The sequence below is a fragment of the Elephas maximus genome, chromosome 8 (genome assembly GCF_024166365.1).
Source record: "Elephas maximus indicus isolate mEleMax1 chromosome 8, mEleMax1 primary haplotype, whole genome shotgun sequence".
NCBI classification, from domain to species: domain Eukaryota; kingdom Metazoa; phylum Chordata; class Mammalia; order Proboscidea; family Elephantidae; genus Elephas; species Elephas maximus.
Window position 1 is genome coordinate 10,788,725 of NC_064826.1, and position 26,102 is coordinate 10,814,826.

Sequence of the window (26,102 nt, forward strand, 5' to 3'; positions counted from 1 at the left end):
CCTTTTGATCAGGATTTTTCTATACTCTTTGATCGAAATGTTCAGTAATGCTAGCCAGGCAAGGTTAGAGTGTTGTTCTGGATATAAATTAGAAATACTTTAAGAACCCCTCAGTATGGGTCTGACTGATTTAATTATGAAACAGCCATACAATGAAACATTATGCAGCCATGAAAAATGGTGTTCTTGATATACTGAGAGAAGGTGATAACGGAAGACATAGTAAAATGCCATTTTTGCAAAATCAGGTAAACAAATTGCTTTGGGTTTCTTTGAATTTTCTGGTATTGGCTGAATTATATACAATTAAACCTGTTGCCGTCGAGTTGATTCCAACTCCAAGCGATCCTACAGAACAGAGTAGAACTGCCCCATAGGCTTTCTAAGGCTGTCATCTTGACGGAAGCAGACTGCCACCTTTGTCCAGTGCAGCGGCTAGTGGATTCAATCCATCAACCTTTCAGTTAGCAGCTGAGCATTTAACCGCTGTGCCACCAGAACTCCTTATCACTTCTTATTCTTACAATCAGAAAAAAACCAATGAAGCCACTTTAATTTGATAAAAAAATTTAAGTAATGGAAAGAGGCATATGGAAACTGTACATAAACATCAACAACAGGTAAATCAAAGGGCCGATTTATACATTTGAGTGTACTTCCAACTGTAAACAAGTGGTACAACGTGTTAATGAACAGAGCAGCGACAGAACGTTTCAGGCACAGTAACACCTCTAAGTAACTGCAGATATATTTGCTTTGTTATAGGTACATTTACTCGGTTCTATGTGCTAGACCCTGAAGGAAATTAAAAAGCAGTATGAGAATTTCTGCTATCGAGCACCTCAAAAGAAAAGCTTGGCAATCTACTTCCAAAATATCAGCCACTGAAAACCCTCTGGAGAAGAGTTCTACTCTGACACACAAGAGGGGGAGCTGATTCAATGGCAACGGCAACTGGCTATCAAGTAACACATTCTCAACGAAAAAAACAAGACATTAACCTAAAGCAAGAGTTGCAAATGTACATCAAGATATATATACAAGGATTTCATTGCCACACTGTGTACCAGAAACAAAAACAACAGGTCGCTGGATAAATAACTTAGGGAACAGCCATAGTATGGAACACTGTGAAGGCCTTCTTAAAAAATGAAGTAGATCATTGATACGGCAACTTCTCCAAGACAGGTCAAGTGGGAAAACACACGCATGCACGCACATATCCACATCACTATAATGCCGTTTATTTAAAAAAAGGACCAGCACACACATACACAGACATGTGCGTACACTTGTAAATGCACAGAAAGGGGAGTGAAAGCTACACACTACACCGCTGACAGGGCTTAAGTCTGGGAAGGGGGATACGGAATAATGGGACATGTTCACATCTTATGCTTTATCGGCGTGTACTTCAAGACGATTATTATTTAAGTAATAAAATAAGACAGACTGCGCACTGGACCAAGTCAGAATCTCCCTTTACCTCTTATTACCCATTTGGCCCTGAGAAATTTACTTAAACTCTCTGAACTTCTCTTTTCTCTGCTACTTCAAGATTGCTGTGTGCATCATGTATGATGTTTATCAAAGCACTCTGAAAACAGATTGTCGACCTGCTTATTTTTGCATACTGACTGCATTGGGATAAAGCTCAGTGAGAGAAGGGAATGGTCTGTCTTGGTCCTTGTATCTCCAATACCGGTAACAGTGTCTCAGTAGGCCACAGGTGCTCAATATTGTCACATATTAAAAAAAAAAAAAAAGTTTTTTTTTTTTTTATTATATAATATTAGAGCTCGATAGGCATTGAAGAACGAAGGACATATTTCCTTGTATCATTACTTTACATGTTTCTAATTCTTTCATTTTCAAAGGACTTCAGAAAGGAGAGAGACCTCTACTAAGCAATGTATGGGGGAGGTTTTCAGGCAGAATAAAATCCTCAAATAAAGATTATCCGCATAGGAAAAGCTGAAGAGGAGAAATGAGGGGCACAGTCTGGGCAGATGCTCCAAGAGGCGAACAGGTATCTCCTACCTGGGAGGATGCAGAGCAAGTTAAGTGGGACCAGATGATCTCTGTTAGACGATGGGGGAAGGTGATGCGGAAAAGCAGGAGACAGTGACTCTGGCCCACAGGCGGCCAGTCTGCAAGCTCTGACTAAGGCGTGGAAGATTCTGATCAGGAGTTGACAGATGCGCAATTTACACTGTAGGCAAAGCAAAATGCTGGACTACTTGGACAGAAAAATGACACGAGAAAATTTATGTTTGAGAAGCATTATTAACACTCCTGGACGGACCAAAGGAAAGAGAGAGAGACCAAGGGCAAGTGAGGCTATTCCTACAATGCAGGAATAAGGCCAGAGGAGTCAAACTAGAAAAGGAAAGGAAAAGGGGGTGAATGGGGTGTAAGGAACAGAAGAATTTATAAAGGGCAGGATGTCTGAAATCACCGATTCCATGGCCACGTTCCCCAAAACACGGAAATCAAGGCTCAGAGAGGTAAAGTGGTTTGACTAAGATCATAAGCTAGTGGCCGCGGAGCAAAAATGTGAACCCAGGCCTTTAATATAGCTCTGTATTACTCCATTAACACCAGAGTCTCCATCAACGGGCTTTAAATAAACAGAAATGTCTTACGCTACTTTGAGCACTTTGAACAAAAGATAAGGGCAAAAAAACAAAAAGGTGACAACAATAATTTAGATAGAATAGAAAGGTAGCAATAAATATAAGACTAACCCACCCAATATGCTATAATATTATATAATTTATATATATTTATATTATATAATATATATAGTATACATAATTATATAATGCTATAATATCAACATAAGACTAGGTGGTGATAATAGTAAAGTTCCAATTGGAATGCATACCAGCATGACAAAAAGCAAAATAAACGCATGACAGAAGGACAGAGAGCACAGGGTTCACAAGCCAGGCCTGGCGCGTGTCTTCTCATCCACCACTCCAATCCCAGTCCTGCTTTCTAGGAGTCAGCCACACTTCTCATCCACCGCCCCAATCCTGCCCTGCTTTCTACAACAGGAGTCAGCTACTCTTGGATCCTCACCTCTTAGACCTTCCCTTCCTTCCTCCTATCTGTAAAATCTCTCTCCCGTCCACGTTCATTGCGTGCTTCAAGACTCAGCTCGAGAACAAGAGAAAGCCTAGTATAATGTGGAAATGGCCTTGAAATGGCAAGACCTGTTGTCACTATTGTTTTAAATCAAAATGAAAGATTTCTTTGCTAATTTCAATTCTGTACTCCATCCAGCAGTTCTCAAGATCAGTGCTGTGCGAGGGAGGAGTACGCTGTGCATGCGGAAAGGACATCTGCCCGCCCTTCTACTACTGCCCGATTTCTTAACCTCTGGTCCCCACTCTTACATCCCACCTGCTAGCGCACTGCTCCCTTAGCAGGTAGAAAAAGAAAGAGCTCTTCTACCTTTTCTTAGTATGTTTTTTTTTTTTTTGGAAAGGCTGTAACAGGAAATATTTTAATTTCTGACCCTGGATATGCAAAGAACGCAGATAAAACAAGAGTTCCTGCCACAAAGACAATCCTATGTAACTGGAAAGACAGAACACACACACACACACAAAGTAGTAGTACAGAGAACAGGCACTATACCAGGGTTCAAAAGTTAACTGCTATAGGCTAAGAAAATTCTGTGTTACAGCCAAGCAGGGTTTAAATCTGTAGAGAGGAGAAAAAGGAGCCCTGGTGGTGCTGTAGGGTCACTATGAGTTGGAATCGACTCCACGGCAACGGGTTTGGGTTTTTTTGTTTGGTTAAAGTGATCAACTGCTAACTGAAAGGTCGGTGCTTCAAAACCACCAGCAGCTCTGCAGGAGAAAGATGTGGCCATCTGCTTCTGTAAAGGTTTACAGCCTTGCAAACTCAATGGCAGTGGGTTTTTTTTTTTAAGAGAGGAGAAGGGGTATTCAAGGCACAGAAAAAGGGGTAACAAAAGGGAGGAGCATGCTGGTGAGGGGAAATGATGTGACAACAGTGAGTAAATCAGGTGGGTAGGAAAGAGCTGGGAAGAGGTCGCCTGGGCTAATGATCTTAGATTTCTGACTACATACAACAGGGAACCACCAAAAGGTTTTGTGTAGGAGCCCATGTCAGGCATGACTGGCTTCTTCTCAACATTCAGATCTCGTCAAATGTCACTTCATACAGTTTTCCCCAACCACCCTGCCAGAATCCCCTCAACCCAGACACTCTAAATTCCATGACCATACTTTTCTGTCAGAGCACTTACCACTACATGAAATCGCACTCCTTCTCCCCACCCGTGGTTGTGTGCATCCCGCATCAGAACATAACCCAGCACTTACCACGCAGCAGGTACTGCGCACCAAAGCCAGCCCACTCAGCCCTCGTTAATCAAATCAATCCTACTCTCTCACTCTTTTCTACTTTTTTCCTCCGCTTAATTCCAACCTACTAAATCCCAGCACTCAAAACACTATTATAACAAATAAAATAAAGGTGAAAAAATCAAAACAACCTACCTGAACTTGGAAATTTTACAAGTTATATTATCTAAATATATCAATATATATTAGATATTCCTACATATTCTTTGTAGACCAAAAAAGTTCAGGGGTAATACACGGTCCTGCAACCAGTCCACTGCGACAGAACTCATCCCACCCTAAGAAATACATACAGTGATAATACAGTTGAATGTTTGTGGTTATGACTTGTATAATAAAAATAGTTTTGGTTGTTTCAAGTCTTCATTTGTTACCATGTTTTTTATTTTTCTCCTACATTGTGTTCTGAGACCTAGGTGCTCCAACTGATGCGTTTATGACCCCATCCTCCCTTTCTCAACGAACAGCCTCAGACAACACACTGGGTTCTTCACATGTGTTAAAATGCAGTTTACAAAACCATACATTTCTCTAAAAAGTATCTGAAAGGTTGAGGGATTACTGAGAGTTATTCCTGGTTCTTAGTAGCATTTATTGAGAATCACTATACAGAAGGAAACTCTGGTGGCATAGTGGTTAAGAGCTATGGCTGCTAACCAAAAGGTCAGCAGTTTGAATCTACTAGGTGCTCCTTACAGGGCACCTATGGGGCAGTTCTACACTGTCCCATGGGTCGCTATGAGTCGGAATCGATTCAACGGCAACAGGTTTCATTTGGTTTGGTTTATACAGAAAAACAAACACAACAATGGAACTTAGCGACAGCAGTGGGTTACCAGACTGCGAAACACGATCTACTTCAACTTCCGCTTTGTTTGGGAGTAATCTGTCTTTGCTACTTTCTATCTGTGGTTTCAAGAACGATCCTAATAATAGGTCCAAAATCTAAGATTTGCTTAAAAAATTTTTAAAAATGGAGAAGAGACATATGAAGATAAAAAATAGGGTGGACTATGTGTAAAATAATGAAGCTGGCTCTCTACTTCAGTATGTTTGAAATTTTCTCTTAAAAAAGTTAAACAGGAAATTTGGCAACGATTATGACTGATGGTCGTACAACAGGATTCATGTCATTGATATCACTAAATCCTACACCTGAAAAATGCTGAACGCGCAAATGTTGTTACATGTACTTTCACAACAGAAAAAAAAGTTCAAAGATTTCTCCCTCAGACTGACTCAATAACATTGTAGAATAAAAATTAAAAATCATTTGTATTTGATTTATGAAGACTAGACCTCAGTGCTACAGTTCATCATACCTAGATGCATGTGTATTTGTATTTAACCATTAATCCAAGTAGTGGATGGATGTGCTGACCACTTCCACTAGAGACAGAGAGAAAAAAATCAGAACAAGATTCCAGAAAACATGGTCTCCAGGTCACCTTAAAAAAAAAAAAAAAATCACTTCTCTAAAAGCCTCAAGTGTATTATCCAAAAATTAATGACTGTCTTATGCTCTTATTTTGGTTGTTATCTGAAGTTTTAAAAATAAACTTTAAAAATATGAATGACTGTAAGATTATTCAGAATGACAGAAAAGGGTTCTTTCCAAAGGGCATGTGTACCCCAAATTGAACAGCTCAGAATACGCAGGTGCTCATTTGCTGACAAGGTTCCGAACTATACTCGGGACTTGGTTTTAAAGTTTGACAAAACTCAAAAAACCAAACCTGCTGCCATTGAGTCAATTCTAACTTATGGTGACCCTATAGGACTGAGTAGAACTGTCCCACGGGGTTTTCAGTAACTTTTAAATTATCCCCTGGAAAGCTTTTAATAAGCCTCTACTTTGGTAGGCACCAAAAGCACCTTTTTGGTTTTGGCAGTCTCCAGATATTCTAAAAAAATGTATATTTTTACAGTAGACTGAGAAAAACAAACACAAACAAGTAAATTTGCAAAATAAAAGGACATAATATACTTCCAAGTCAAATTTGGAGGGGAAAAATGGTATTCTACGATCTGAGAAGCTCTAGAAATTTGCTGCCATATTTAACAACAACAAAAAAAAAGCCAGTAATTTGAGCTAATGCCAAGACACCTACCTGTTAAATACCAAAGCAGCCCGCCACTCCAACCCAAAACCCTTTCTGGGGAAAAGATTATTTACATGTTAAGAGAGCATCTACAGCCTAATTTTTGCATATTTATACGAGTAACCAACTGCTGTCATTATTTTGACAAGCAATTCAACAAAACCAAGATACTCTCTGGCTTCTTATCTATTAAAAGCTAATAGCTTTGCTATTAACACTCATTAATCTCTGAAACTCAGTCTGTTTTGAAATAGATTTAGCATTCTACTTTTGGACTGATCAATTATTCAGTCAACACATTGAGAGGCACTGTTCTAGATGGCGGGGATACAGTGCTGAGGAAAAGCAGGAAACTTACATGCTAGTGGCTGGGAGAGGAAATTTTGTGCAGGTCTACTTCTTATCACTTATTCTGCTTCTCCATAAGTACATGGCTCTTTTGTGTATGTACTATCAAAGAGACTTCAGCAGTGTAAGCATTAAGGTTTGTGTGTACCCAATTAAGTGATTTTAAACCAAGCCTTAACAGAAAGTCAGAGAAGCAATAAAGAGAGTTTCAATTAATAAAAATTGCTCTTTGGATAAAACCCAGAACCTACTGGGCCATCGTAAAATCACGTTAGTCAGGGTTCTGGAGCAGCCAATACTCCCACCCAATCCCTTCAAAAGGCCAATAAACTTTGCTTTAATAATGACTTTGAGAATGTCAAAATCCCTGTGTCCCTAATTATTTCTCAAGATCAGGCTTTAAAAGCCCCTTTTCTGAGCAGCAGAGCCACTTTTTAAAACAAAATTTCATGGAAAATTCCTACATTTAAAACACATAAAACTGCTGCTGAAATAGAAGAATCTGGCCTAGTTCTGCATCCCTAGTCCGTGAGATGCCTCCAAGGAGCCAGAGAGTCTGAAAGTCACTGCCCTCAGTAACAGCATTATCTTAAAAACTACCAAAACCCCTGTATTTTAAATAGTATTTAGATTCACTTAATCTGAGATTCCTGCATGGTATTTACTGAATACTCTGTGATTCTATGACTGTAAAACATTTGACAAGCACAATTTCTCTGAGCCTTCATTTTTCCCATCTATAAAATGATGACCCTAGACTAGAAAATGTTGAGGGCCTGTCAACACTAAAATTACATTCTCTGACGAGGGCTATAATAAAATTAGTCGTGGCCATTTCTGAGTTTGGGGCAGGCATACTACAAGAGTACACATTTCCATGTCTGCAGATCTTAATTTCAGGCTGCTATGACCATCCCTGACTTTGACTCAATGCCTTTTGTGAATTATTGCTATCACCACCATCCTTCTCCCAGACCATTACGAACCAGAAGGAAAGATTTTTTTTTTAAGCACTTCAATATCCTTATCTTTCCTCAGGAAAGATATGCGGCAGAAATGAAGTCTTGGAGAAAAAAGTGATGACTCTGCTTAGGTTTGTGTTCTGCCTATGTCTGAAAGGGGATGCTGCCTACTGTCTGCATGATGGAGAGGGAGAACAGGGAGAAACCAAGTGGGCCAAAAGGTGGAAAAGGGGAGGACTAAACAAGAGAACATTCCAGATGAATCAGAAAATGACCCAGGCCTCTAATGTGCAGTGATTTCCTAAGCTATAAGAAATACTCACGTTTCTTATAAAAATCATAATCTGAGTTATGTATAGTTATTTTGATTTTCTGTTCTACATTTTACTGTCTCTGATTAATTTATTCACTTAAAAATTAGTTATACCCTTTTTTTTTAATAAAAGGTAGAATGTGATAGGGACATTTTCATCAAATGGAACGCCACAAAAATTTCATACTAATTGTCAATTATGAGTACATTTTTAGAAATAAAATGTACTCCAAGTGCTTGATATAAAGTCTAACTTCTTTATAATGAAAAAAGTCAAGGAATATATTTCTGCATTTTCTTTGGCTAGATAATCTAGAATACTGGTTAAGTCATATTCTGCCGACAGTGAGAGATCTAAGGAACAAGGTCAGGAAAACAGAAGTATGACTTCTATACAACAAAGAAAAAGCACTATAAAAATCAACAGCCACGATCCAGCTCTTTTCATTCTTCACGTGACAAGTAAAAAGGAGAAGAACCAGCATCTTCAACATAAAGAGGCGTGGCCTGCTAGGAAGACTGTCCTCACGGCCTACAAAGTGAACAATACTCTGAGGTAGTCCCCAGGACAATCAACCAATAGGAGACCAAAAGGTGGTATCTGTCCAAAAGCAAAGTTCAGAAGACAGGAAGATGCAGGAAAGCTGGGCAAATGGAAACGGGGACCCCAGGGAGGAAGTGGGGTGAGTGCTGACACACTGAGTGGACAGCAACCAATGTCACAAAGTAAGCTGTGTATAAATTGTTGAACGGGAAACTGATTTGCTCTGTAAACTATCACCTAAACCACAACAAAATGTTCAAAAAGAGAGACAAACTCTGTCCTAGAAAAGCAGTGTTTGTTATACAGGGATTAGCTGCTGAAGAAGTCCTAGCTTTATTATTACAGGCCACTGCAACAGCCAGGGTCACAAGGAAGTCACACTACGGAGGGTGTTCAGGTTCTCAAGGGCACCACACGATGACAACCCTGGAGTCTCAAAAGGTTCTACAGCCAGTCCTCTAAACTCTTGCTTAAACTCTAAAAGAGGTTCACAGTTATTTGACCCCAGCCTTAAACGTGACAACATCTTATCAAGCTGACGAAGGGGAGACACTGCCCCAACCACCTAGTCTCCTGTAAGGGCCTTTGGAAACGCCTTCCCCAACATATTTTCACCTAGTCTAAGACATCATCGATTTTCAGCTTCACCATTATTTTCTGTACTGTAACAAAAATGCTACCAAACAAGATAAAATGCTTTGCCAAAATCAATTCTAATATGCAGATTTCAGAGATGTTAAAATGGGAAAAAATGTGCATCTTATAATCAATCGATCAGTAAGAACTTTACAAGAAGGCAAGTTCAAGACCAACAGTTCACCCTTTTTGTTTAACAAGAATTAAATATTCTCTGTAGAGTAGAAAACACGTTGGACAAGACTAAAGATCAGAAAATTGGGGTTTGGTCCCAGTTTTAAATTAAAAGAACTGAGTGATTCTGAATAAGTCACATAACATAATATAATCAAGGCTAATTTCTTACCTGTCAACTGCGGCTATACACCTCACAAAATTGTTCTGAGAACTAAACAAGAAGGTACCTTATAAAATGTAAAGTACAAATGTGATGTCAGCTTTCTACTATTCATGCCATGTCTGAATAAAATCAACTCTTGACAAAATAATAAGTTGGTCTTGTCAGGGCTGGTTGTGAAGTATTAAAAAATAAAAATTAAATTCTGCCATTTTATAAATTAATCATACCTTATTCACATTCCCAAAATTATTTGAATTTAGCCATTAGACAAAATGACTTTAACTGTTAAATCTGATACAATAGCAAATGTGGAGAATCAAACTATACTACAGATAATTAATCTACTACAGCAGAGTAGAAAATATTTTAATTATGGAAACTCAAAAGAGCAGATATGAAAGTTTATTATCTGTTTATCATCTTCATAGCCCTAATTCAAGCACTCAGAAACTGATTTCTTATCTTTGATATTAGGCTGAAACAAACAACAAAAAAAATCAGGGCTTTTTTCTTCTTTTTAACATCATATAGTTTCAACTGTCTTTCCTACTGGAAAAAGCCAGAAGTGTCTCCTATTGTATATGCTGATAGTAGTATGTTTGGGGTATGTCCTTAACCTAATTCCTTCTATCAAAGAAGAAACTTCTCATCTAAACATTTAGACATCTTAAGCTAAAGAAATTCATCATTTCTGAAAAGGGAGGTCAGAAATCTTGTCTTCATTTCAGTCACTTCTGACAAATGAAGCCAGCTCAAAGTTTGGTTCCTACTAGCCACATCCCTCACTGACCCCCACACCATCAGCCTGTTGAAGGAAAAGCTACTTGTAGGGAGTAGTAATTTCAACCAAATCCCACAGCCAGTGAACTGAATCCTGTTCCATTTAAAGAGATCCATCATCACGTGGCTTACTTTACAAATTAAAATGATGGATCCTCTAGAATCAACCAACTCATCTCAATACATAGAATCTAAATTAAGTGAGCTTCACATTAATAGGAGTCAACAATACAAAAGAATTTCAAGTGACAACACTACTTGAAAACTAAGTGACATGAATTTAAGTATTTACCAATGTATTTTTCCCGTTATGATTCCATAATATAAATGTACACAAATCTTAAGAAGAATGCATATTATTTTGGGTTTAAGTGTACTCTGCCAAAAATAGCAAAAGAAATTAAAAATCAATTGTATTATTTCTGAACTAAAAGTGCAAGTACTGCCTAATATCACAATAACTTTTTGTATTCAAAATACGAAACGCTTTTTAAAACTTCCTCAGAAAAATGGAAATTATAAAGCAATACAGAGCAACTCCTTTCGTGAATGAAGAAACCCATTATTTATTTTTAACTGTGCTTTAGGTGAAGGTTTACAGAGCAAATACTTTCCCATTCAATAGTTTAGACATGCTGGCTGCCATCCCTGCAATGTGTCAGCACTCCCCCCATTACCAGCCTGACCTCCTTCCCCATTTCCATTCCTCCGGTTTTCCGCCCCTTCCTGCCTTTTCATCTCTGCTTTTGGACGTATGTTATCCTTTTGGTCTCATGCAGATGACTGTTCTAGGGGCATTTTCCTCATGTGTGTTACTTTTTATTTACAGGCTTATTATTTGGCTGAGAGGTTATCTCCAGGACTGGCTTCAGTTCTGAGTTAGAAGGGTGTCTAAGGGCCACAGTCTCAGGGGTTCCTTCAGTCTCTACTGGACCATTAAGTCTGGTCTTTTTTATGAATCTGAGTTTTGTTCTACACTTTTTTCCCACCCTAACCAGAACTTTCTATCGTGATCCTGGTCAGAGCGGTCAGTGGTGACAGCTGGGCACCATCTAGTTCTTCTGGTCTCAGGCTGTTTGAGACTGTGGTTCCTGTGGCCCATCAGTCCTTTGGACTAATTGTTTCCTTGAATCTTTGGTTTTCTCCACTCTCTTTTGCTCCAGATGGCAAGAGACCTACAGTTATATCTTAGGCAGCCACTCACAAGCTTTTAAGATTCCGGACACTCATCATGCACCAAAGTAGAAAAAAAAAAGTAGGATGTAGAATACTTTCTTTACAACCTATGTTATGCCAATTGACCTAGACGTCCCCCAAGACAACGGTCCTTAGCCTTCAAGCCCAGTAACTTAGTCCCATGGGGTGTTTGGTTATGTCTAGGCTGTTTCCATGACTGTGTCCCCTGTGTACTCTACTACATATATGAATATACTTGTAGCACATAATATGTAGAAATATCCACAGCCAAACCTATATATGCACGTGGCTATGCTCCCATATGCCCTCCCACACCTACTCTGTACACATGCCTACCTATATATCCATGCATACATTGTTGTCTGTCATTAGCGCTGTTACGGTATTTAACTTTGTTTATTCTTATGTACTGCCCATGTCTTCCCTTGCCTTGGTTACGTTGTGCTGACCTCCCCCATGTGGTACTGCCTTTCCCTTCACTAAAGGAAACCCATTATTGCAGATTTAGATCATCAACCTGAATAGATAAACAACAAGATGCAAATTCCCTCCTTTAACCACAATGTTAAAAAAAAAAAAAATCACTGTATATTTCATAAGGGATTAATTTTATCAAGTAGTTCATTTTTGTAGTATACCAGTAATCAAACATGGGGCTTAATAAATACGTACAGTTCCAGAGAGGACGTCATGGGGGCAACAGTTGAGAAGGTGACTCTTGCACACTCTGTCATCACTGAATTTGATTCGCTGACGAGTAGTATCCCCTGCAATATAGAAAAGTTGGTAACATTCAAGGTTAGACAACTGGGAAGCATTTATTTTCCAAGAGTCCTACTATAACTAGCCTTTTATGTGTGGCTCTAAACACACACATTTATAAATCAGCTCAAGAGGAATTAGTTTTTTCTATAACATCCTATAGAAAAACTACTTCAGACAACATGCAGTTGCAGTAGGTGTACTGCACACGTAATTCAAAAAGTCAAAGTGGGAAAGCAATGCATTCTGTTAAACAGAGTACTTCAGAAAAGCATTGGATTTTAGAGCAGGGATGGACCTTAAGGATTACAGGGTCCAACTCCTTAATACTGCAGATGGAGAAACTGAGGCCCCAGGAGGTTAAGCAAACTGCAGAAGACCCACCAGGAGTTTCTACTTATTGGTATATAGTGTTCCCTTCTTGACACTAAGTACTGATTTATCTTGTAATTATTTACATTAATTGAAAAACATAAAAAGTAATCTGGCAAGCATTGCATACACACTGCGAGTCCCCACTGAACCCCAGACGCCATTTCTTCCACTATTTTGTTCCAGCTGAGGTGTCTCCCTTTTGCTGCTGGGAGGAGTTAGAGAGGGTAGAATAATGTGTTTAAGAGTGTACAAACCTGGAAGAAGGACTTACACACCAGTCAAACAAAGGCATACTGCCTAAAAGAAACGTTCACTTTAATGCCTCCAAAGGTCCCACACCTCCAAATCTTATGTAGTCTGTGCTACTGATGCCAAACTGGGTACATCCATATTCGTTCTCTCTTCACATTAACACAGTACACCTCCTGAACAACAGAAGCATCCAGCCTGCTCATCAAATGTGGCTATCTACTCGAAACTTTAAAGAAACTAAGAATAAGAAAGGTAACTAGCTTTAATAATAAAATATAAATGTTAGATGAAAGTATTTTCTTTAGAGTTTCTTTGCAAAAACAAAAGAAAAAACTCATAAAAGTGTTTCTCCTTTCTACACAGGATGATAAGCCCTAAGAAATGTGTTTTATTTTAGCCTCAAACTGTAATAACCTTGATGTCATCATTGATGAGTGAAAACCTACTGGTGAATTACTGAAGTAACAACAACTATTGGTAACAAAACAAACTGAAATACCTCTGTACTTCACATGATGCTCGGAACACTCCAAAAGCTTTCAAGGAAGTGATTCAATGATTTAAATTAATTTTTGCATTTTCACATGTGAATAATAAAAAAGTTAAACTTTACCCCTTCTTATGGTCTTATTTTAGTCAACTACTGTCATTTTTAGGTGGGGCAAGATTTTGTTCAAATTGTTTTAACTTTGTTTTACTGACTATGAAACATTTTAACCTGTCACCAGGGTATATAAAATTTCACCAACAGTAACATCTTCAGAGCGGTTCAACAATAGGTTTTCTAGAGGCTAGTCTCTAGTTAAAGTAGGTTATTTCTGACACCACATTTTGGAATTATCCATTAAGTGTTCACGCCTGCTACTACACTAAAGGTTACTTTGATGGTCCTTTTTTCCTTTTAAACACAACTGCTTTTGTTCCACATTCATTAACACATCTGAAAAGTTAGTGATAACTCACGGCTCGGCGAATGCGGGGCCTTTCTGACACTCCCTTGTGGACTGAAGTAGGCAGGCATAGATACATTGAACCTTTACAAATAAAACAAGGGGCCAGATTGTTCAGTTTGTATAGAGCAGACTCTGCCAGCAATTTCAATACAGCATCTAGAAGTACATGTTGACTGTAAAGATTCTTGTATATGAAAACGAGAGTGAACAAAATCAGGGTGTTTCATTTTTTAAATACTGACTTAACGAATATAACCCCAGAGAAAAATATGGTTGACAATAGGTAAAAGTTCAAGGCTGCAGCTCTGGAAAGTGGTCCTTGGGCCAACTGGGGTTAAAAAAGTGTTTTTCACAAGTGTGTTTCACTAAGACTTTGGTGAAGGCATTAGCTCACGTTAGAACGGTACTATGTGATAAGCTCACACCAGAGCAATGCTATGTCAGAGGTTCTTGCTTCCTAGCATATAAGAAAAATTTATTTCAAATCTGAAACTTAGTTATGCTAAAGAAATCAAAAAGACAATGCAAATTTTAAAAGTAGGGGGGAAAAAACAAAAAAGCCACTCAGATATTTGGAGTCTTCCTGCTACAGGTACCTAGGTTTGGGTAATGCGATATAGCATCGCTATCAGTGCTTTGCTAAACTAATGGCTCAAGGGTGTTTTATTATAAGCCAGGCTTTACAATAAAAAAATCAAAATTTACACAAGTTTTACCAATCAAACATTTTATCAAGTAGGATGATTGTTTTTGCTTAAGAAACCATAGCATTAAATCTAATATTAAAGCATACGTGCCCTGAAGACACCATTATCAGATAAAATTTGAACAATTCCAAATATGAACATAGCTAACAGTATTCCCGGTGAGCTTTCAAAAAAAGAATCAGTTCTATAAATGCCAAAAAACATCTTAAAATAACTCCCCACTACATAGGAATGGGTGTTTTACAAATATTTGATAACTGTAGTAAACACAATAAACACAGCTATCAAATACCAGCCTGTGTATTACAGAAACCTTTAAGACAATAAAATAATAAAACCCCTACTCATCTGAGATACAGAAATAACCTGAGAGGGACTAGCAACTGAAAATTTGTTTATTGATATTTTTAAAGTTTTATATAAGGAACTTCAAGGATAATATTTTCAAATAATTTGGCTATATTACCATGTATTATTTAATAAATTGATTTGGGCTTATGCCATGAAAGTATAATCAACTAAACAAAGAATTTAAAAATAAAAACTCTAGTGATTTCAGTTTCTGTCAAGATAATCTGGCCCAAACCATGTTTTTCAAAAGAAACTAGGTAAAACAGCGCCCATTAAAAAAAAAAAAAAAAAAAGTTACAAATAATAGGGAACAAATATGAACCAACTCTCCTCATAATACAAGAGATTATTTTATGAATTTGATGTACTGTATCTTTGGGTTTTCTGGGCATACATTCAAATAAACAAAATAATCTGAACTAAGAAAGAAAAAAAAAAAAGCTCTGTTACTCTAAGGTTGGGTCTAAATCACAAAATCAGAATCAAACCTATTCTTAAACAGACCCTCTGGGTTAGGCAATGGGGTTACAAAGAGTTATATAAGGGGTTACATAAGACAAGCTCTCTACCCTCAAGAAGCCCATGATTTTGCTAGAGAACCAGGACATATAAACAAGTAGCATGATCAAGTGTCAAACGGGTGTTTCGGATAGGTAGTAGTTCAGGAATTCTAAGACTAGAAGACCAGCAAGGACTGGAGAGGCTGGAAAGGCTTTTAATACAATAAGGAGGAAGCAAACTTTCAGGGAAAGAGGACACAGATCAAAGGAAAGAAGGGCGCATTTGAAATGAAGTAGTATCTCCAACAAAGCTTAAACAAAAAAAAACCCCGTTGCCATTGAGTCGATTCCAACTCATAGCAACCTTACAGGACAGAGAAGAACTGCCCCCATAGGGTTTCCAAAGAGCATCTGGTGGATTCGAACTGCTGATCTTTTGGTTAGCAGCCAAGCTCTTAACCACTGAGCCCCCAGGGTTCCTCAACAAAGCTTACGGAGACAGAAAGGTTTGGGAACAGTAAATAGAACATACCCAGCTTTGTCAAACAGCTTCATGTAGGAGAACAGCAAAGCCAGGGCTAGAATATTTTTGGAGGTAAAAATATGATTTCTTACACAATGTTTTTTCATCTTCTTAACCCAGATTAAAAAACATGCAAAGTAAAAAGAGAGAGTTTAAGAATGATGGGGCAGAGATGTGACCACTATCTGAGTCAACAACAACAAAAAGCCCTTCCCAGAAAAGCAGGGAGGTCTCTCCCCTATAAGCTGCACAATAATTAATCAGGCTTTGTAAATAACTACAACTCCAGGTTTTTAGAACTAGAAACTTGGTTTAGAACTTGGCAGGCAAAGTGTTTTTCATTTGAATGAAGCAGCAAAAAACTTTAATATTATTTCCTACCAAGCAACTATCTTCAAACTAGCAACTCTTACCTCCCTCTTCTGTTCAACTCTTCCTGAGTTCCATGAATTCTAACCTTTATTTGGGGCCGTGTGAGTCACAGGTATACAATAAATACTGGAATGCATGCTATTCCTCTCAAGGTCTTTCAGTCAGAGCCTCAGGTGTACCGGAGAATACGGGCAGGCCACCGTAAAAGAGGGCTCCTGTCCAAACTGTACCCCAATGCTGCGGTTCGCAAAATCCCCTCCCATTTGTTGGGAGGGAAAAGTAGCTCCATTGTAATCTCCAACGCTGCATTTTATGGCCCTGCCTTTTGAGACTGACCCAGACCTAAGTTTCAGTAGTACCACTTAAAACCTGTGTTTAAGTTTTTGTATGAAAAACTGATCTGAATTATAAACTTTCACTTAAAGCACAATTTAAAAACAAAACTCCGCCTAGATGGTATTGAATGTGGTACATGCCACTTCCCCAACACCCACCCCCCTCCATGTCACCCACCCGCCCTCTCCCTCCCATACAAATGATAAACCAAACCAACTTTCAAAGCTGTATGTGCTATTTCAAAAAATCAAAATTTTACTTTACCCATTCTTTCCGATGCTCCCTGTATTTTTTAAGCTGTGAGTGGATGACCATGCTATGTGATCAACAACTGTGAAGGCTAAGCAGAAGTGAACTGAGTTTAGTATTATCATTTTATAGGAATCTTAAAGTTTGTAATATTTGACATTTAAGGGTATGCAGAATCCTTATTTCACTGCATATTATCAAGCATTAATGGCAGGCAATTTATAAAAACAATTAATTAGTGTTTCTTTTGTACAGCTTAGCTTAGGGGAAAGAAAGAGGAGATCCTCAGCAGCACACAAACAAATCTAAGCGTCCCCTAGTCCATAAACAGAGGCGGGACAAGGGAAGCCCTCCCCAAAGGTACACTCGGTAAGGGCCAAGCGTCACAGCTGGTTTGCGACAGGGCAGACCCCTTCCCTCTGACGTAAGAGCTATACCGCTTTAGGGCAGGGAAACCAAGAGTTAGAAAGAGGTAGAGCCCTTTGAGTTTAGTACTTCTAGTTTCTCTGTCCCCTCAAATGCTCAAATGCTGAGATGTCCCTCCTTCAACCATTTCTTCCAGGATAAGGACACAGCAACATGGGAACTACATGAAGACCCATGGCCAGTTTCTAGTCTCGTACGGGGCAGGAAGAGACCTCGAGAAGCGCTCAAGTAAACCGTCTTCATGTGGAGCCAAGGTAAAAGCAGGTGACTATTACAGCATGGTGACTGTTGTACTGAGGAACCGATCTGATCGCTTTTGTACCCTCTTCAAACTTTCTCACCAACTCTACTAACTTCTCCCACCTACCTTTGTTGTTCTTTTTTAATTCAGCTTAAAAGTCACCTATACGAACTCTTTCGTAATTAACCTTAAAAAAAAAAACAAACTCTTATTACTCCTTTACTTCATGTTTCCTTAAGAAACACACTCAGTTTAATCCACTGTATGTTTGCATTTGTCTGATAACTTCCTTTTCAAATTTCAAAGGTTCACAGTAGAGGGCTCACTTTACAAAGGACTCACTACCACACCTTGACATAATATGGAAACAGTTAAAGTGATTCGATACATATTAAACTTTGTAGGAATATATTTATTACATAAAGAAAGTAAGAGCACTAAGCCAAATACGGCAGTGGGCAAAGCCAACTATGGCAGTCTTCCTTCCCGATGTAATATCAAGTTTCTTTCTAACAAAGCTTATAAAAGTCCCACTAAGTTGGAACGGCTGCTTTCCTTTCTTCCAAAAAATCCAATGCAAAAATAAAGATTCTTTACAGTTCTGAAAGGCTATCTTCTTACTCTTTTGGTTCATATAGTCCTACAAGTTTATAATTACAAGTAGATACTAGTATCATCCCCATCAAAATCCCCGTGACAACCCCCAAAATTTAAAATATGCAATGCCCACTGTAGAAAAAATTTCCAGAATAAGTTTATTCTTGCTGGATATAATCGAAGATTAATAATGTTTTTTAAAAAATCTACTAGCCCACTTGTCCATGTAGCTACATTACAAAGAACACAACTGGAAGACAGCCTTAGCAGGAGGAGAAACTGCTTGCAGGGACTTTAAGAGCTAACTGAACAGTGATGATGGCAATGTGAGAACAAACACTAAGGGAGCTGCTTCCCAAGGGCTCTATTCCACCCCTAGCCCATCTTCTCCCATTCTATAAGCAAAGGGTCATGGCCACTGGCAGGGGTCAATGCCATTATATGTCTGGGGGTACAGGATTTAGGAAATCTCTCAGGATATTTCTCTTTTTAGATTGAGACACATTAGAAAAGCCTGAGTAGGCAATAAAAATTTCTAAAAGTGGGCTATATATAATTTCTTTTATTATATGTGTCCTATAAGAAGCTCGGTCATTAAAAAGTTGCGGGCTGCTAATTTTTATATTTTGATACTTACTTGCAGAGCTGCAATTCTGATACAGTACCAACCGTATTCTGGATGTCTGGTGCCTTCTATCATCCAGAACTTTCTATACACAAAATTAAAAGTAATAAAACCTATCTCTGGCTATGAAGAAATAGCTGGAATCAAAGAAAAGGTGACTGGCTGATTTATCTATTAAAAAAGACAAGTTCTCATTGATTGGTGATAGCTATAAAAACCAAGCAGAGCCTTCCCAAATCTAAAACCAACGAGCAAAGGAAAAGAAACGAGACTATTGAAGAACAGAGGTGACAGACAACCCAATAACAAAGAGAGGAAGCTAAAATCAAAAAACAGAGATTACCAATGAAGGAGACAAGAGCTCTAAACAAAACAGCAGAAATATTGGGTCACACTGCATACACACCAAATTCACAAGGACTGCCTCTAGGAAAGGACTGAGACTCTGAGGGAGGCCATAAAAACCAAAAAACCAAACCCATTGCTGTTGAGTAGATTCTAACTTCCAACTTACAGGAACCCTACAGGGCAGAGCAGAACTGCCCCACAGTGTTTCCAAGGCACGGCTGGTGGATTCGAACCGCCAACCTTTTGGTTAGCAGCTGAGGTCTGAACCACTGCACCACCAGGACTACGAAGGGGACCATAACCAAAAACCAAACCCAGTGCCATCAAGTCAATTCCGACTCATAGCGACCCTACAGGACAGAGTAGAACTGCCCCATAGTTTCCAAGGAGTGCCTGGGGGATTCGAACTGCCAACCTTTTGGTTAGCAGCCGTGGCACTTAACCACTATGCCACCAGGGTTTCCAAAGGGACCATAAGGGACTTTATTTGTAATGTTTTATTTATTTTTTAAAAATTTGAGGGAAATATATCTTCTCAATCCCACCACTTGCCTGTACCCTCAGCAACTCTAAGAACCGCCTGCACAAACCACCTGGTACTGAACACTATTGACTCGCTAAACCCGCCTGTCTGGTCCATGACACCTACTTGCCTTTGAATTCCTGCTACCTTGTGGAACCATCCTGAACATGCAGCCTGCCACTGTTTCTCCTCACGTGACAGACAGCCCACTTGGTGCGGATATACATTACGCAGAGATGAACAAAATGATTTTTCTCTGGTTTCAATTTTTTTTTTTTTAATTGAAGTAAAAGAACACCTTATATTGTTTTTCTGGACTGCTTTGTAGATAGAAATATTATTCAGAGTTCACAATTCAAAATGAGGAAAAAAATGTTTTTCAATGATTCACTATGAAGGTGCTAACAGAGCTTCATTGTCTTCAATATGCTTGGAACTCTGATCAAGCCAAACAGTTATGAAAACTCAGAGAAATTTCTGTTTAGCCTTACTTTTTAAAAAATTTTTATAACGAAAAGAAATTTAAAAGCTTTCGAGTAAGATATACCCTATTACTAGTTCAAAAACAGGTGCTTATCCGTTACAGGCTACGCCTCCTTCACTTAAAATGAACAGTTGAAGTGGAGTAGAAGAATGGCTTACAACTGACTGAGAAATGAATATTGTCTGTGACATTAATGACAGAAAGTTCAGAGAAAATACTCTCAATGCTGACGATAAATCAAGGAACACTGATTACAAAGTGATTTCACAAAGAAAATCCACTGAAGGAAACACTACCTCAATCTTTGATTCAATAGTTAATTTTGCAGACAGGCAGCCATGTCCTAGAGGTTGTAACGACATATCACAAACATGTGAGACACAGGTAAATGGTTTTCTCAACTGTATTTTCCTGAGTATCACCTAGGATGTGCAGCCTTTCAATTTTCCATAAACTGTAACTATTCCACAACGTAACTGATAAACTGAAAAACTATGATCAATATACTCTATTAACTGAGAAAGTATATCATACAGTTTAGAAAGACTGCCATGAAAAACAGCTAAAATTACCTGACAGCTTTAACTTGCCCCAAACATTCCGTCACCATAATGGACAGCTAAAGACACTGTACAATCCACATCACATTCTAACAGACTACTATACTGGTTACTTCTGATGGCATATTACCATGCCTATCCTGACTTTTCACAGATGGTCTCTGCTCCCTGTTTAAACATTATAAGCAATTAAGAGAAATGGAATCCTCAGAACCACCTTATGTAACTTCTCTACAGTTTCTAAACTCAGGCTGTAATCTAAATCCAAACCCTCAATTCTGTAAACAAAAATCCCTATTCCTTGCACCTTGCCAAACCTTTCTTGAGTCAGGACCAGAGACATCATTACCAAACTGTATCTGTTGACAGAAGGGCTTTCTTCAGGGATATCCTTGCAATTAATCCAACCCAGCAAAAAATGACTATATTCTATGCAAGGGCGTTGGGTTCCTCCAACTATCACACAGACGGTTCACAAATAGCTTCCTGAATTTTCCTGTGTTGCTCCTTCCTGCTTTCAAGCGGAATGTATTCAGGGAAAACAAACTACTCTTTCTCCCCCTCTTATATTAATGCCAACAATTAAAACAGAAAGGTATTTATAAAATTTAATGTACCTTAAATTTGAGATAAAATAATAATTTATATCTGCTTATTGTTCCTCCCTTCTAAAACACTGAATATATATTTTTCAACAGTATGATAACATAGGAAAGTATCTGTCTTCCCATTTAACAAATTATAGATTTAACTTCAGGCAAAAAAGGTTAAGTGACTTACCCAAGGTTACAATTAGAGGTACAGCTGGGGCTAGAAACCAGGTCTCCTGAGCCTCAGCCCAGGGCTCTTTTCCTTAGCCCATGATGCCTTATTAGGAAAATCCAAATACAGTCAGACCCCCAGTTACATGGGTACGAGTTACACTGATTCACATATACAAACTTTATATAGTGTGACCAATGTTTCAACTCACGCGGTACCCTGCTTCCATTTATGCAGTATGCCAGGCATCGGCACGATTTTCAGTGGCACACAGGCGGTTGCCACCACCAGGGCCCTAGGCAAAATTGCAAAGAAGGCAAAGTTTGTCTTTGGCCCTCCCACCTCCCTTATGCATTCCTCTCCCACCTCCTGGTCATCCCCCTGCCCAGCCTCCCAGTGCCATCATGCTGCCCTCTGGTTGTCCAAAGGCCCCCACGTCCACCACTCACCCAGATCTGTCCTTTCTTGAAGTGCCCAAGTGATCCAAAATTACCTGTCCATTTCCCTGCCACCAAAATCCCTATTCCTGAGAATTTCAGTGATGTTTAGATAATCTAGGTGATTGATTTAAGTAATTCAAAATAAGGTATATTTAACTAACAGACCTAAATCTTCAAGGAGTTTAAAAAGGAACTAACTAAAAGCTGTTAGGAGGGGGAAAGAGGAGTGGGAGGAGAAAGAGAAGCAACGTTTTCCTGGTGACCACCAGAGCCTCTGATACTTCCTACACCACTTCAGATCCCCTCAGACAAGACACTAAGGGCTGAGAGGATTACTTTCAATTTGAACCCCATTATCCATGAAGAGAGTACAGCAAGCCTCTGGGATTTAAAAACAAACAAACCCAGAAGCTGCCTTAGATCCCTCCTACCTGCCCTATCTCTCCCTCTCCCACCTCTTGAATCCCATTTCCACCTTTTAGTGCCAAGGACACCCAACAGCATTCCCTGCAAGCTGTTCCTATGTCCAACACAAAGTTTCCCGTTCTATGGTTTCAAAAGACATGGTGTATTCAGGAATGCATCCATGTTCCCCTACCCCTGGATAACTTGAAGTTGACAGTATGCTAAAAAAGAATAATCCTAATTATGCAAAGGTCTTGAACCATAAAATGAAATACGCAAACTCATTAAATACCTGGTAAAAAGAAAAATAATGTTCTGATTCTTACGTTATACACATAAAAGAGCTAATTTCAACAGCTAAAAAAAAATTCAATTCTTTTCCTTGAAAGTACTGTTTCCTGCTTCTGGACCAATATAGCAGTGAAAATCCAGTCATTTCAGCTAAATGATATCATGGATTTGTAAACATGAGTTCACAGATAAATCCTCTAAGTCTGAAGGCAAAAAAAATAAATAAATAAAAATCCAGAAACAGACACATAGGAAATATAAATTTATTTGTATACAAAGCAAAGTGGATTTTAAGAAATCTATATTTCTGCTGACTACATACACAGAAGTATATAAACGTGTGCATATATCCATATATATTTAATTTAGCTTTGCAACACTAGATGGGCTGCTGGGTTCAGAAATTTATCAGGTGATGACAGGTACACTGATCCAACTACCCTCCCAGTAAAATGAGGAAATCCAATCTATACAGAAGGTACCAAAAATGGTATCCACCAGGGATTAAAAGAATCATAGTAAATAAGTCTTAAATGATTTGTATAACTTTACTAAATAAAATTCGGTCAGCTAATACCCTGGATCAGGTCCCTTCTAGACACCCTCTTCATATTGGAAAAAGAGGAATGTTAAAACACGCTGCAGTTGTAAGGTAACGATTCTTACGTAAACATGAAAAATTATAACAGTTATTTTAAATTAATGTTAACTTCCAAAGGTTTACTAAGCACCATCACTTCCTTCCCAATCTTTCCCTCCTTTCTACACACCCACCGTGGACTTGCCATCTACACCTGCTTGTCTCTACGCTTCACAAAGAAAAGTTTCAATGTGGGTTTTTATTAAAACTTTGAGAAGCCAATCTAAATGTCTGCTGCTAAAAAGATCTGAATTCAATACTTATTTTTTTTTCATCTATTCACATATTTTGCTTTACTGTAAAGCACTCAAGTAAATTATAAGACCAACTATTAAAAACTAAACAGTGCCTTGTCAAGAAAAACTTGTCGGGAAAGAAAACGTTTCTTAAATGGCTTGGAAACGCTTTGCCTGAACAAGCAACATATAAAAATAAGCATGCTTTTTTTTTTAAAAAAAGGAAAGTACTGAACTAGACTTTCCCCCATATTTAGCATGGGTTTTAGTTGAATCTGAAAAAGGACATTACACTAACGTCATAAAAAAAAAAAAGCAACGTTTCATCCTTTTGTTCAAAAACTCTCTTTATGACAAAGGGTAATCCAGCAATGAGCCGTTTTCCTCTCCAGATTTTAACCTAAGTGCCTCAAAGATCTTGGTTTTCCTCAATTCTACTTCACCGGGCACCCGATTTTCAAAATGGCTCTATTGGGGACACAGGCAAAATCTACCCATGTTTACTGAACGAAGCCTCTATTAAACTGTTTAACAAAATGGAGGTTTCTCTGAAAAAGACCACAGCGTTTGTTCTTTTCACAAAATGGGGCCAAACGCACCCACTTCAAGAAACCATGGTTTGGGTCAGATTCTCCCACAAGAAAGGTGGTCTGCGGGGCTCAGGAGTGCATCCCCGGGCGGGGCTGAGAGGAGAGGATTCCTGCAGACCCAGGAAGGAGGGGGGCTTCTCGCTCGAGACCCTGGAGGACGGCGGCGAGGGGGGCCCCCAAAGCTCTGAGCTAAGGAATGCATTCCGGGGCGGAGGCGTCAGCGGTCCGCGGGTCCCCGACCAGCGACCAACGGGCCGCCGACTGCGCAGGAGACGTGGGCTCCCGGGTCCCAGCCAAGTCAACACTGAAGGCACACACTCCTCTCCCTCCAGGCCCCGCCTTGCCCCATTGGCAGCCACTCCCGCCAATCCGCACGGTCACCGCCCCCAAGCCCGCCTGCCGAGCCCTGATTGGACGGGCCGGGAGCCGGGCCCTCGTGGTACCAATCTGGAGCCCCTTACTCACCACACACTCTCACGCCCAGGTGCGCCCTTGCCCCGCCGCCCCTCCCCCACCCCGGGGCCCCGCACACGCTTACCGTCCCGGGACGTGCCCATCAGCTGGTCCAGCATCGCGCGCATCTGGGCCTGCGCCGACATGGCGGCGGCGGAGCGGCGGCCGGGCGGGGGTGGGCGCAGACCGGGGTCTCGGGGCTGGGGGGACGGGGGAGGGGCGGGGGAGGCTAGACGCTGTCTCGGTGGCGGCGGCCGCCGCCTCACGGCGTGTGCACGGGGAGCCGGAGGGCCGCAGGAGCGTCCGGGCTGCGCGCCTCGCGACGACGGGTGCGTGGAAGGTAGCGGCCCCGAAGACGGCCCTGGTCCCCTCGCTCAGTCCAGGTTCTGGGACGGAAGCGGGACAGGATAAGCGAGATCTCGCAGCCAGCACTGCCGCCCGCCACAAGCCGTCAGCCCCCCCTCAGAGCGCTGACGCCGCTCGCCGCCGCCGCGACGTGGGCGCGCACGCACCTCGCGCGCGCTCGTTTCCTGCGAGAGCTCCACCAACCGGCGTCCAACGGTAGTGGCTCCGCCCGCCCCCCGACAGGCGTCCCGCCCTAACGGCTCGCAGGCGCGTGCACGCTGGCCGCGCCCGCGCCGTGCCCAGATCTCGCGAGACTCCGCGTCTTTGCCGCCTCGGAGCGGGATCTGTCTGAAGTGGTCAACTCCTGGGTCCCAGCAGCCAGCGGTCTGGGGCCGCAGGCCGCGATGCTGCCGAATCGGACCCAAATTAGCCCCATGTGCCCGGGGGCTAGCCCGCGTCGGAAGTAAGTTTAGAGATTATGCCCGCCTGTTCGACTGGGCTGAGGAGTCTTCCTCCCTAACTAAACTGGTAGTATTTCTGATGAATAACCCGTTGCGGTCGAGTCGCCTGGGACTCAGCGACCCCATAGGACAGAATAGAGCTGCCCCACAGGGTTTCCAAGGAGCGGCTGGTGGAGTCGAACCGCGGAGCTTTTGGTTAGCAGCCAGATCTTAACTACTGTGCGCCAGGGTTCCAGTACGCCCCCGGACCCGTACGGACCCCCCTTCTCCCTGCTGCCTTCCCTCCAAGAGCACCCCTGGGACCTTCAGCAATTTATTTCTTAATCTCTCTTTTCTAATGGAGATAACCATAATATCCTATAGCGTTGTTGGGAGGACTGGTGAGCTAACAGAAAAGTGTCTATCAGAGCCTTCCCCTGGTGTTTTTTTGTTTCGGTTTGGTTTTTTGAGTTTTTTTTTTTTTTTCGTGAAATATTAATTTCTAAAGATGAGACATAGGTACTTTTTAGATACTTTTAAAGGAAACAATGGTAATTTTTTAATTAAAATTTTATGTGCATGGCCTTGACTTATAATTTATTAGCAGGATTAACAATTTACATGAAATAGCAATCATAGTCCTAAAATCCCTTTAAATGCATATTGGGCCAATAGAGGAAACTTTTATTATAAA

At 40.2% G+C, this 26,102-nt stretch overlaps 1 protein-coding gene across 7 annotated transcripts in view; it reads right to left on the reverse strand.

Annotated features, from left to right (window-relative positions):
• Positions 1 to 25,132, reverse strand: part of LUC7L2 (LUC7 like 2, pre-mRNA splicing factor) — a 50,328-nt gene extending 25,196 nt beyond the window's left edge. The window contains exons 1-4 of one of the 7 annotated variants that reach the window (XM_049893250.1): positions 17,018 to 21,576; positions 16,055 to 16,100; positions 13,975 to 14,045; positions 12,295 to 12,389 (exon numbers count right to left, since the gene is read on the reverse strand). In XM_049893250.1, the coding sequence (XP_049749207.1) occupies positions 12,295 to 12,389; positions 13,975 to 14,045; positions 16,055 to 16,100; positions 17,018 to 17,021 (216 nt within the window). In that variant the 5' untranslated portion in view covers positions 17,022 to 21,576. The other 6 variants (XM_049893249.1, XM_049893248.1, XM_049893252.1 and 3 more) reach the window with 6 other exon arrangements.
• Positions 25,133 to 26,102: the final 970 nt, after the last annotated feature.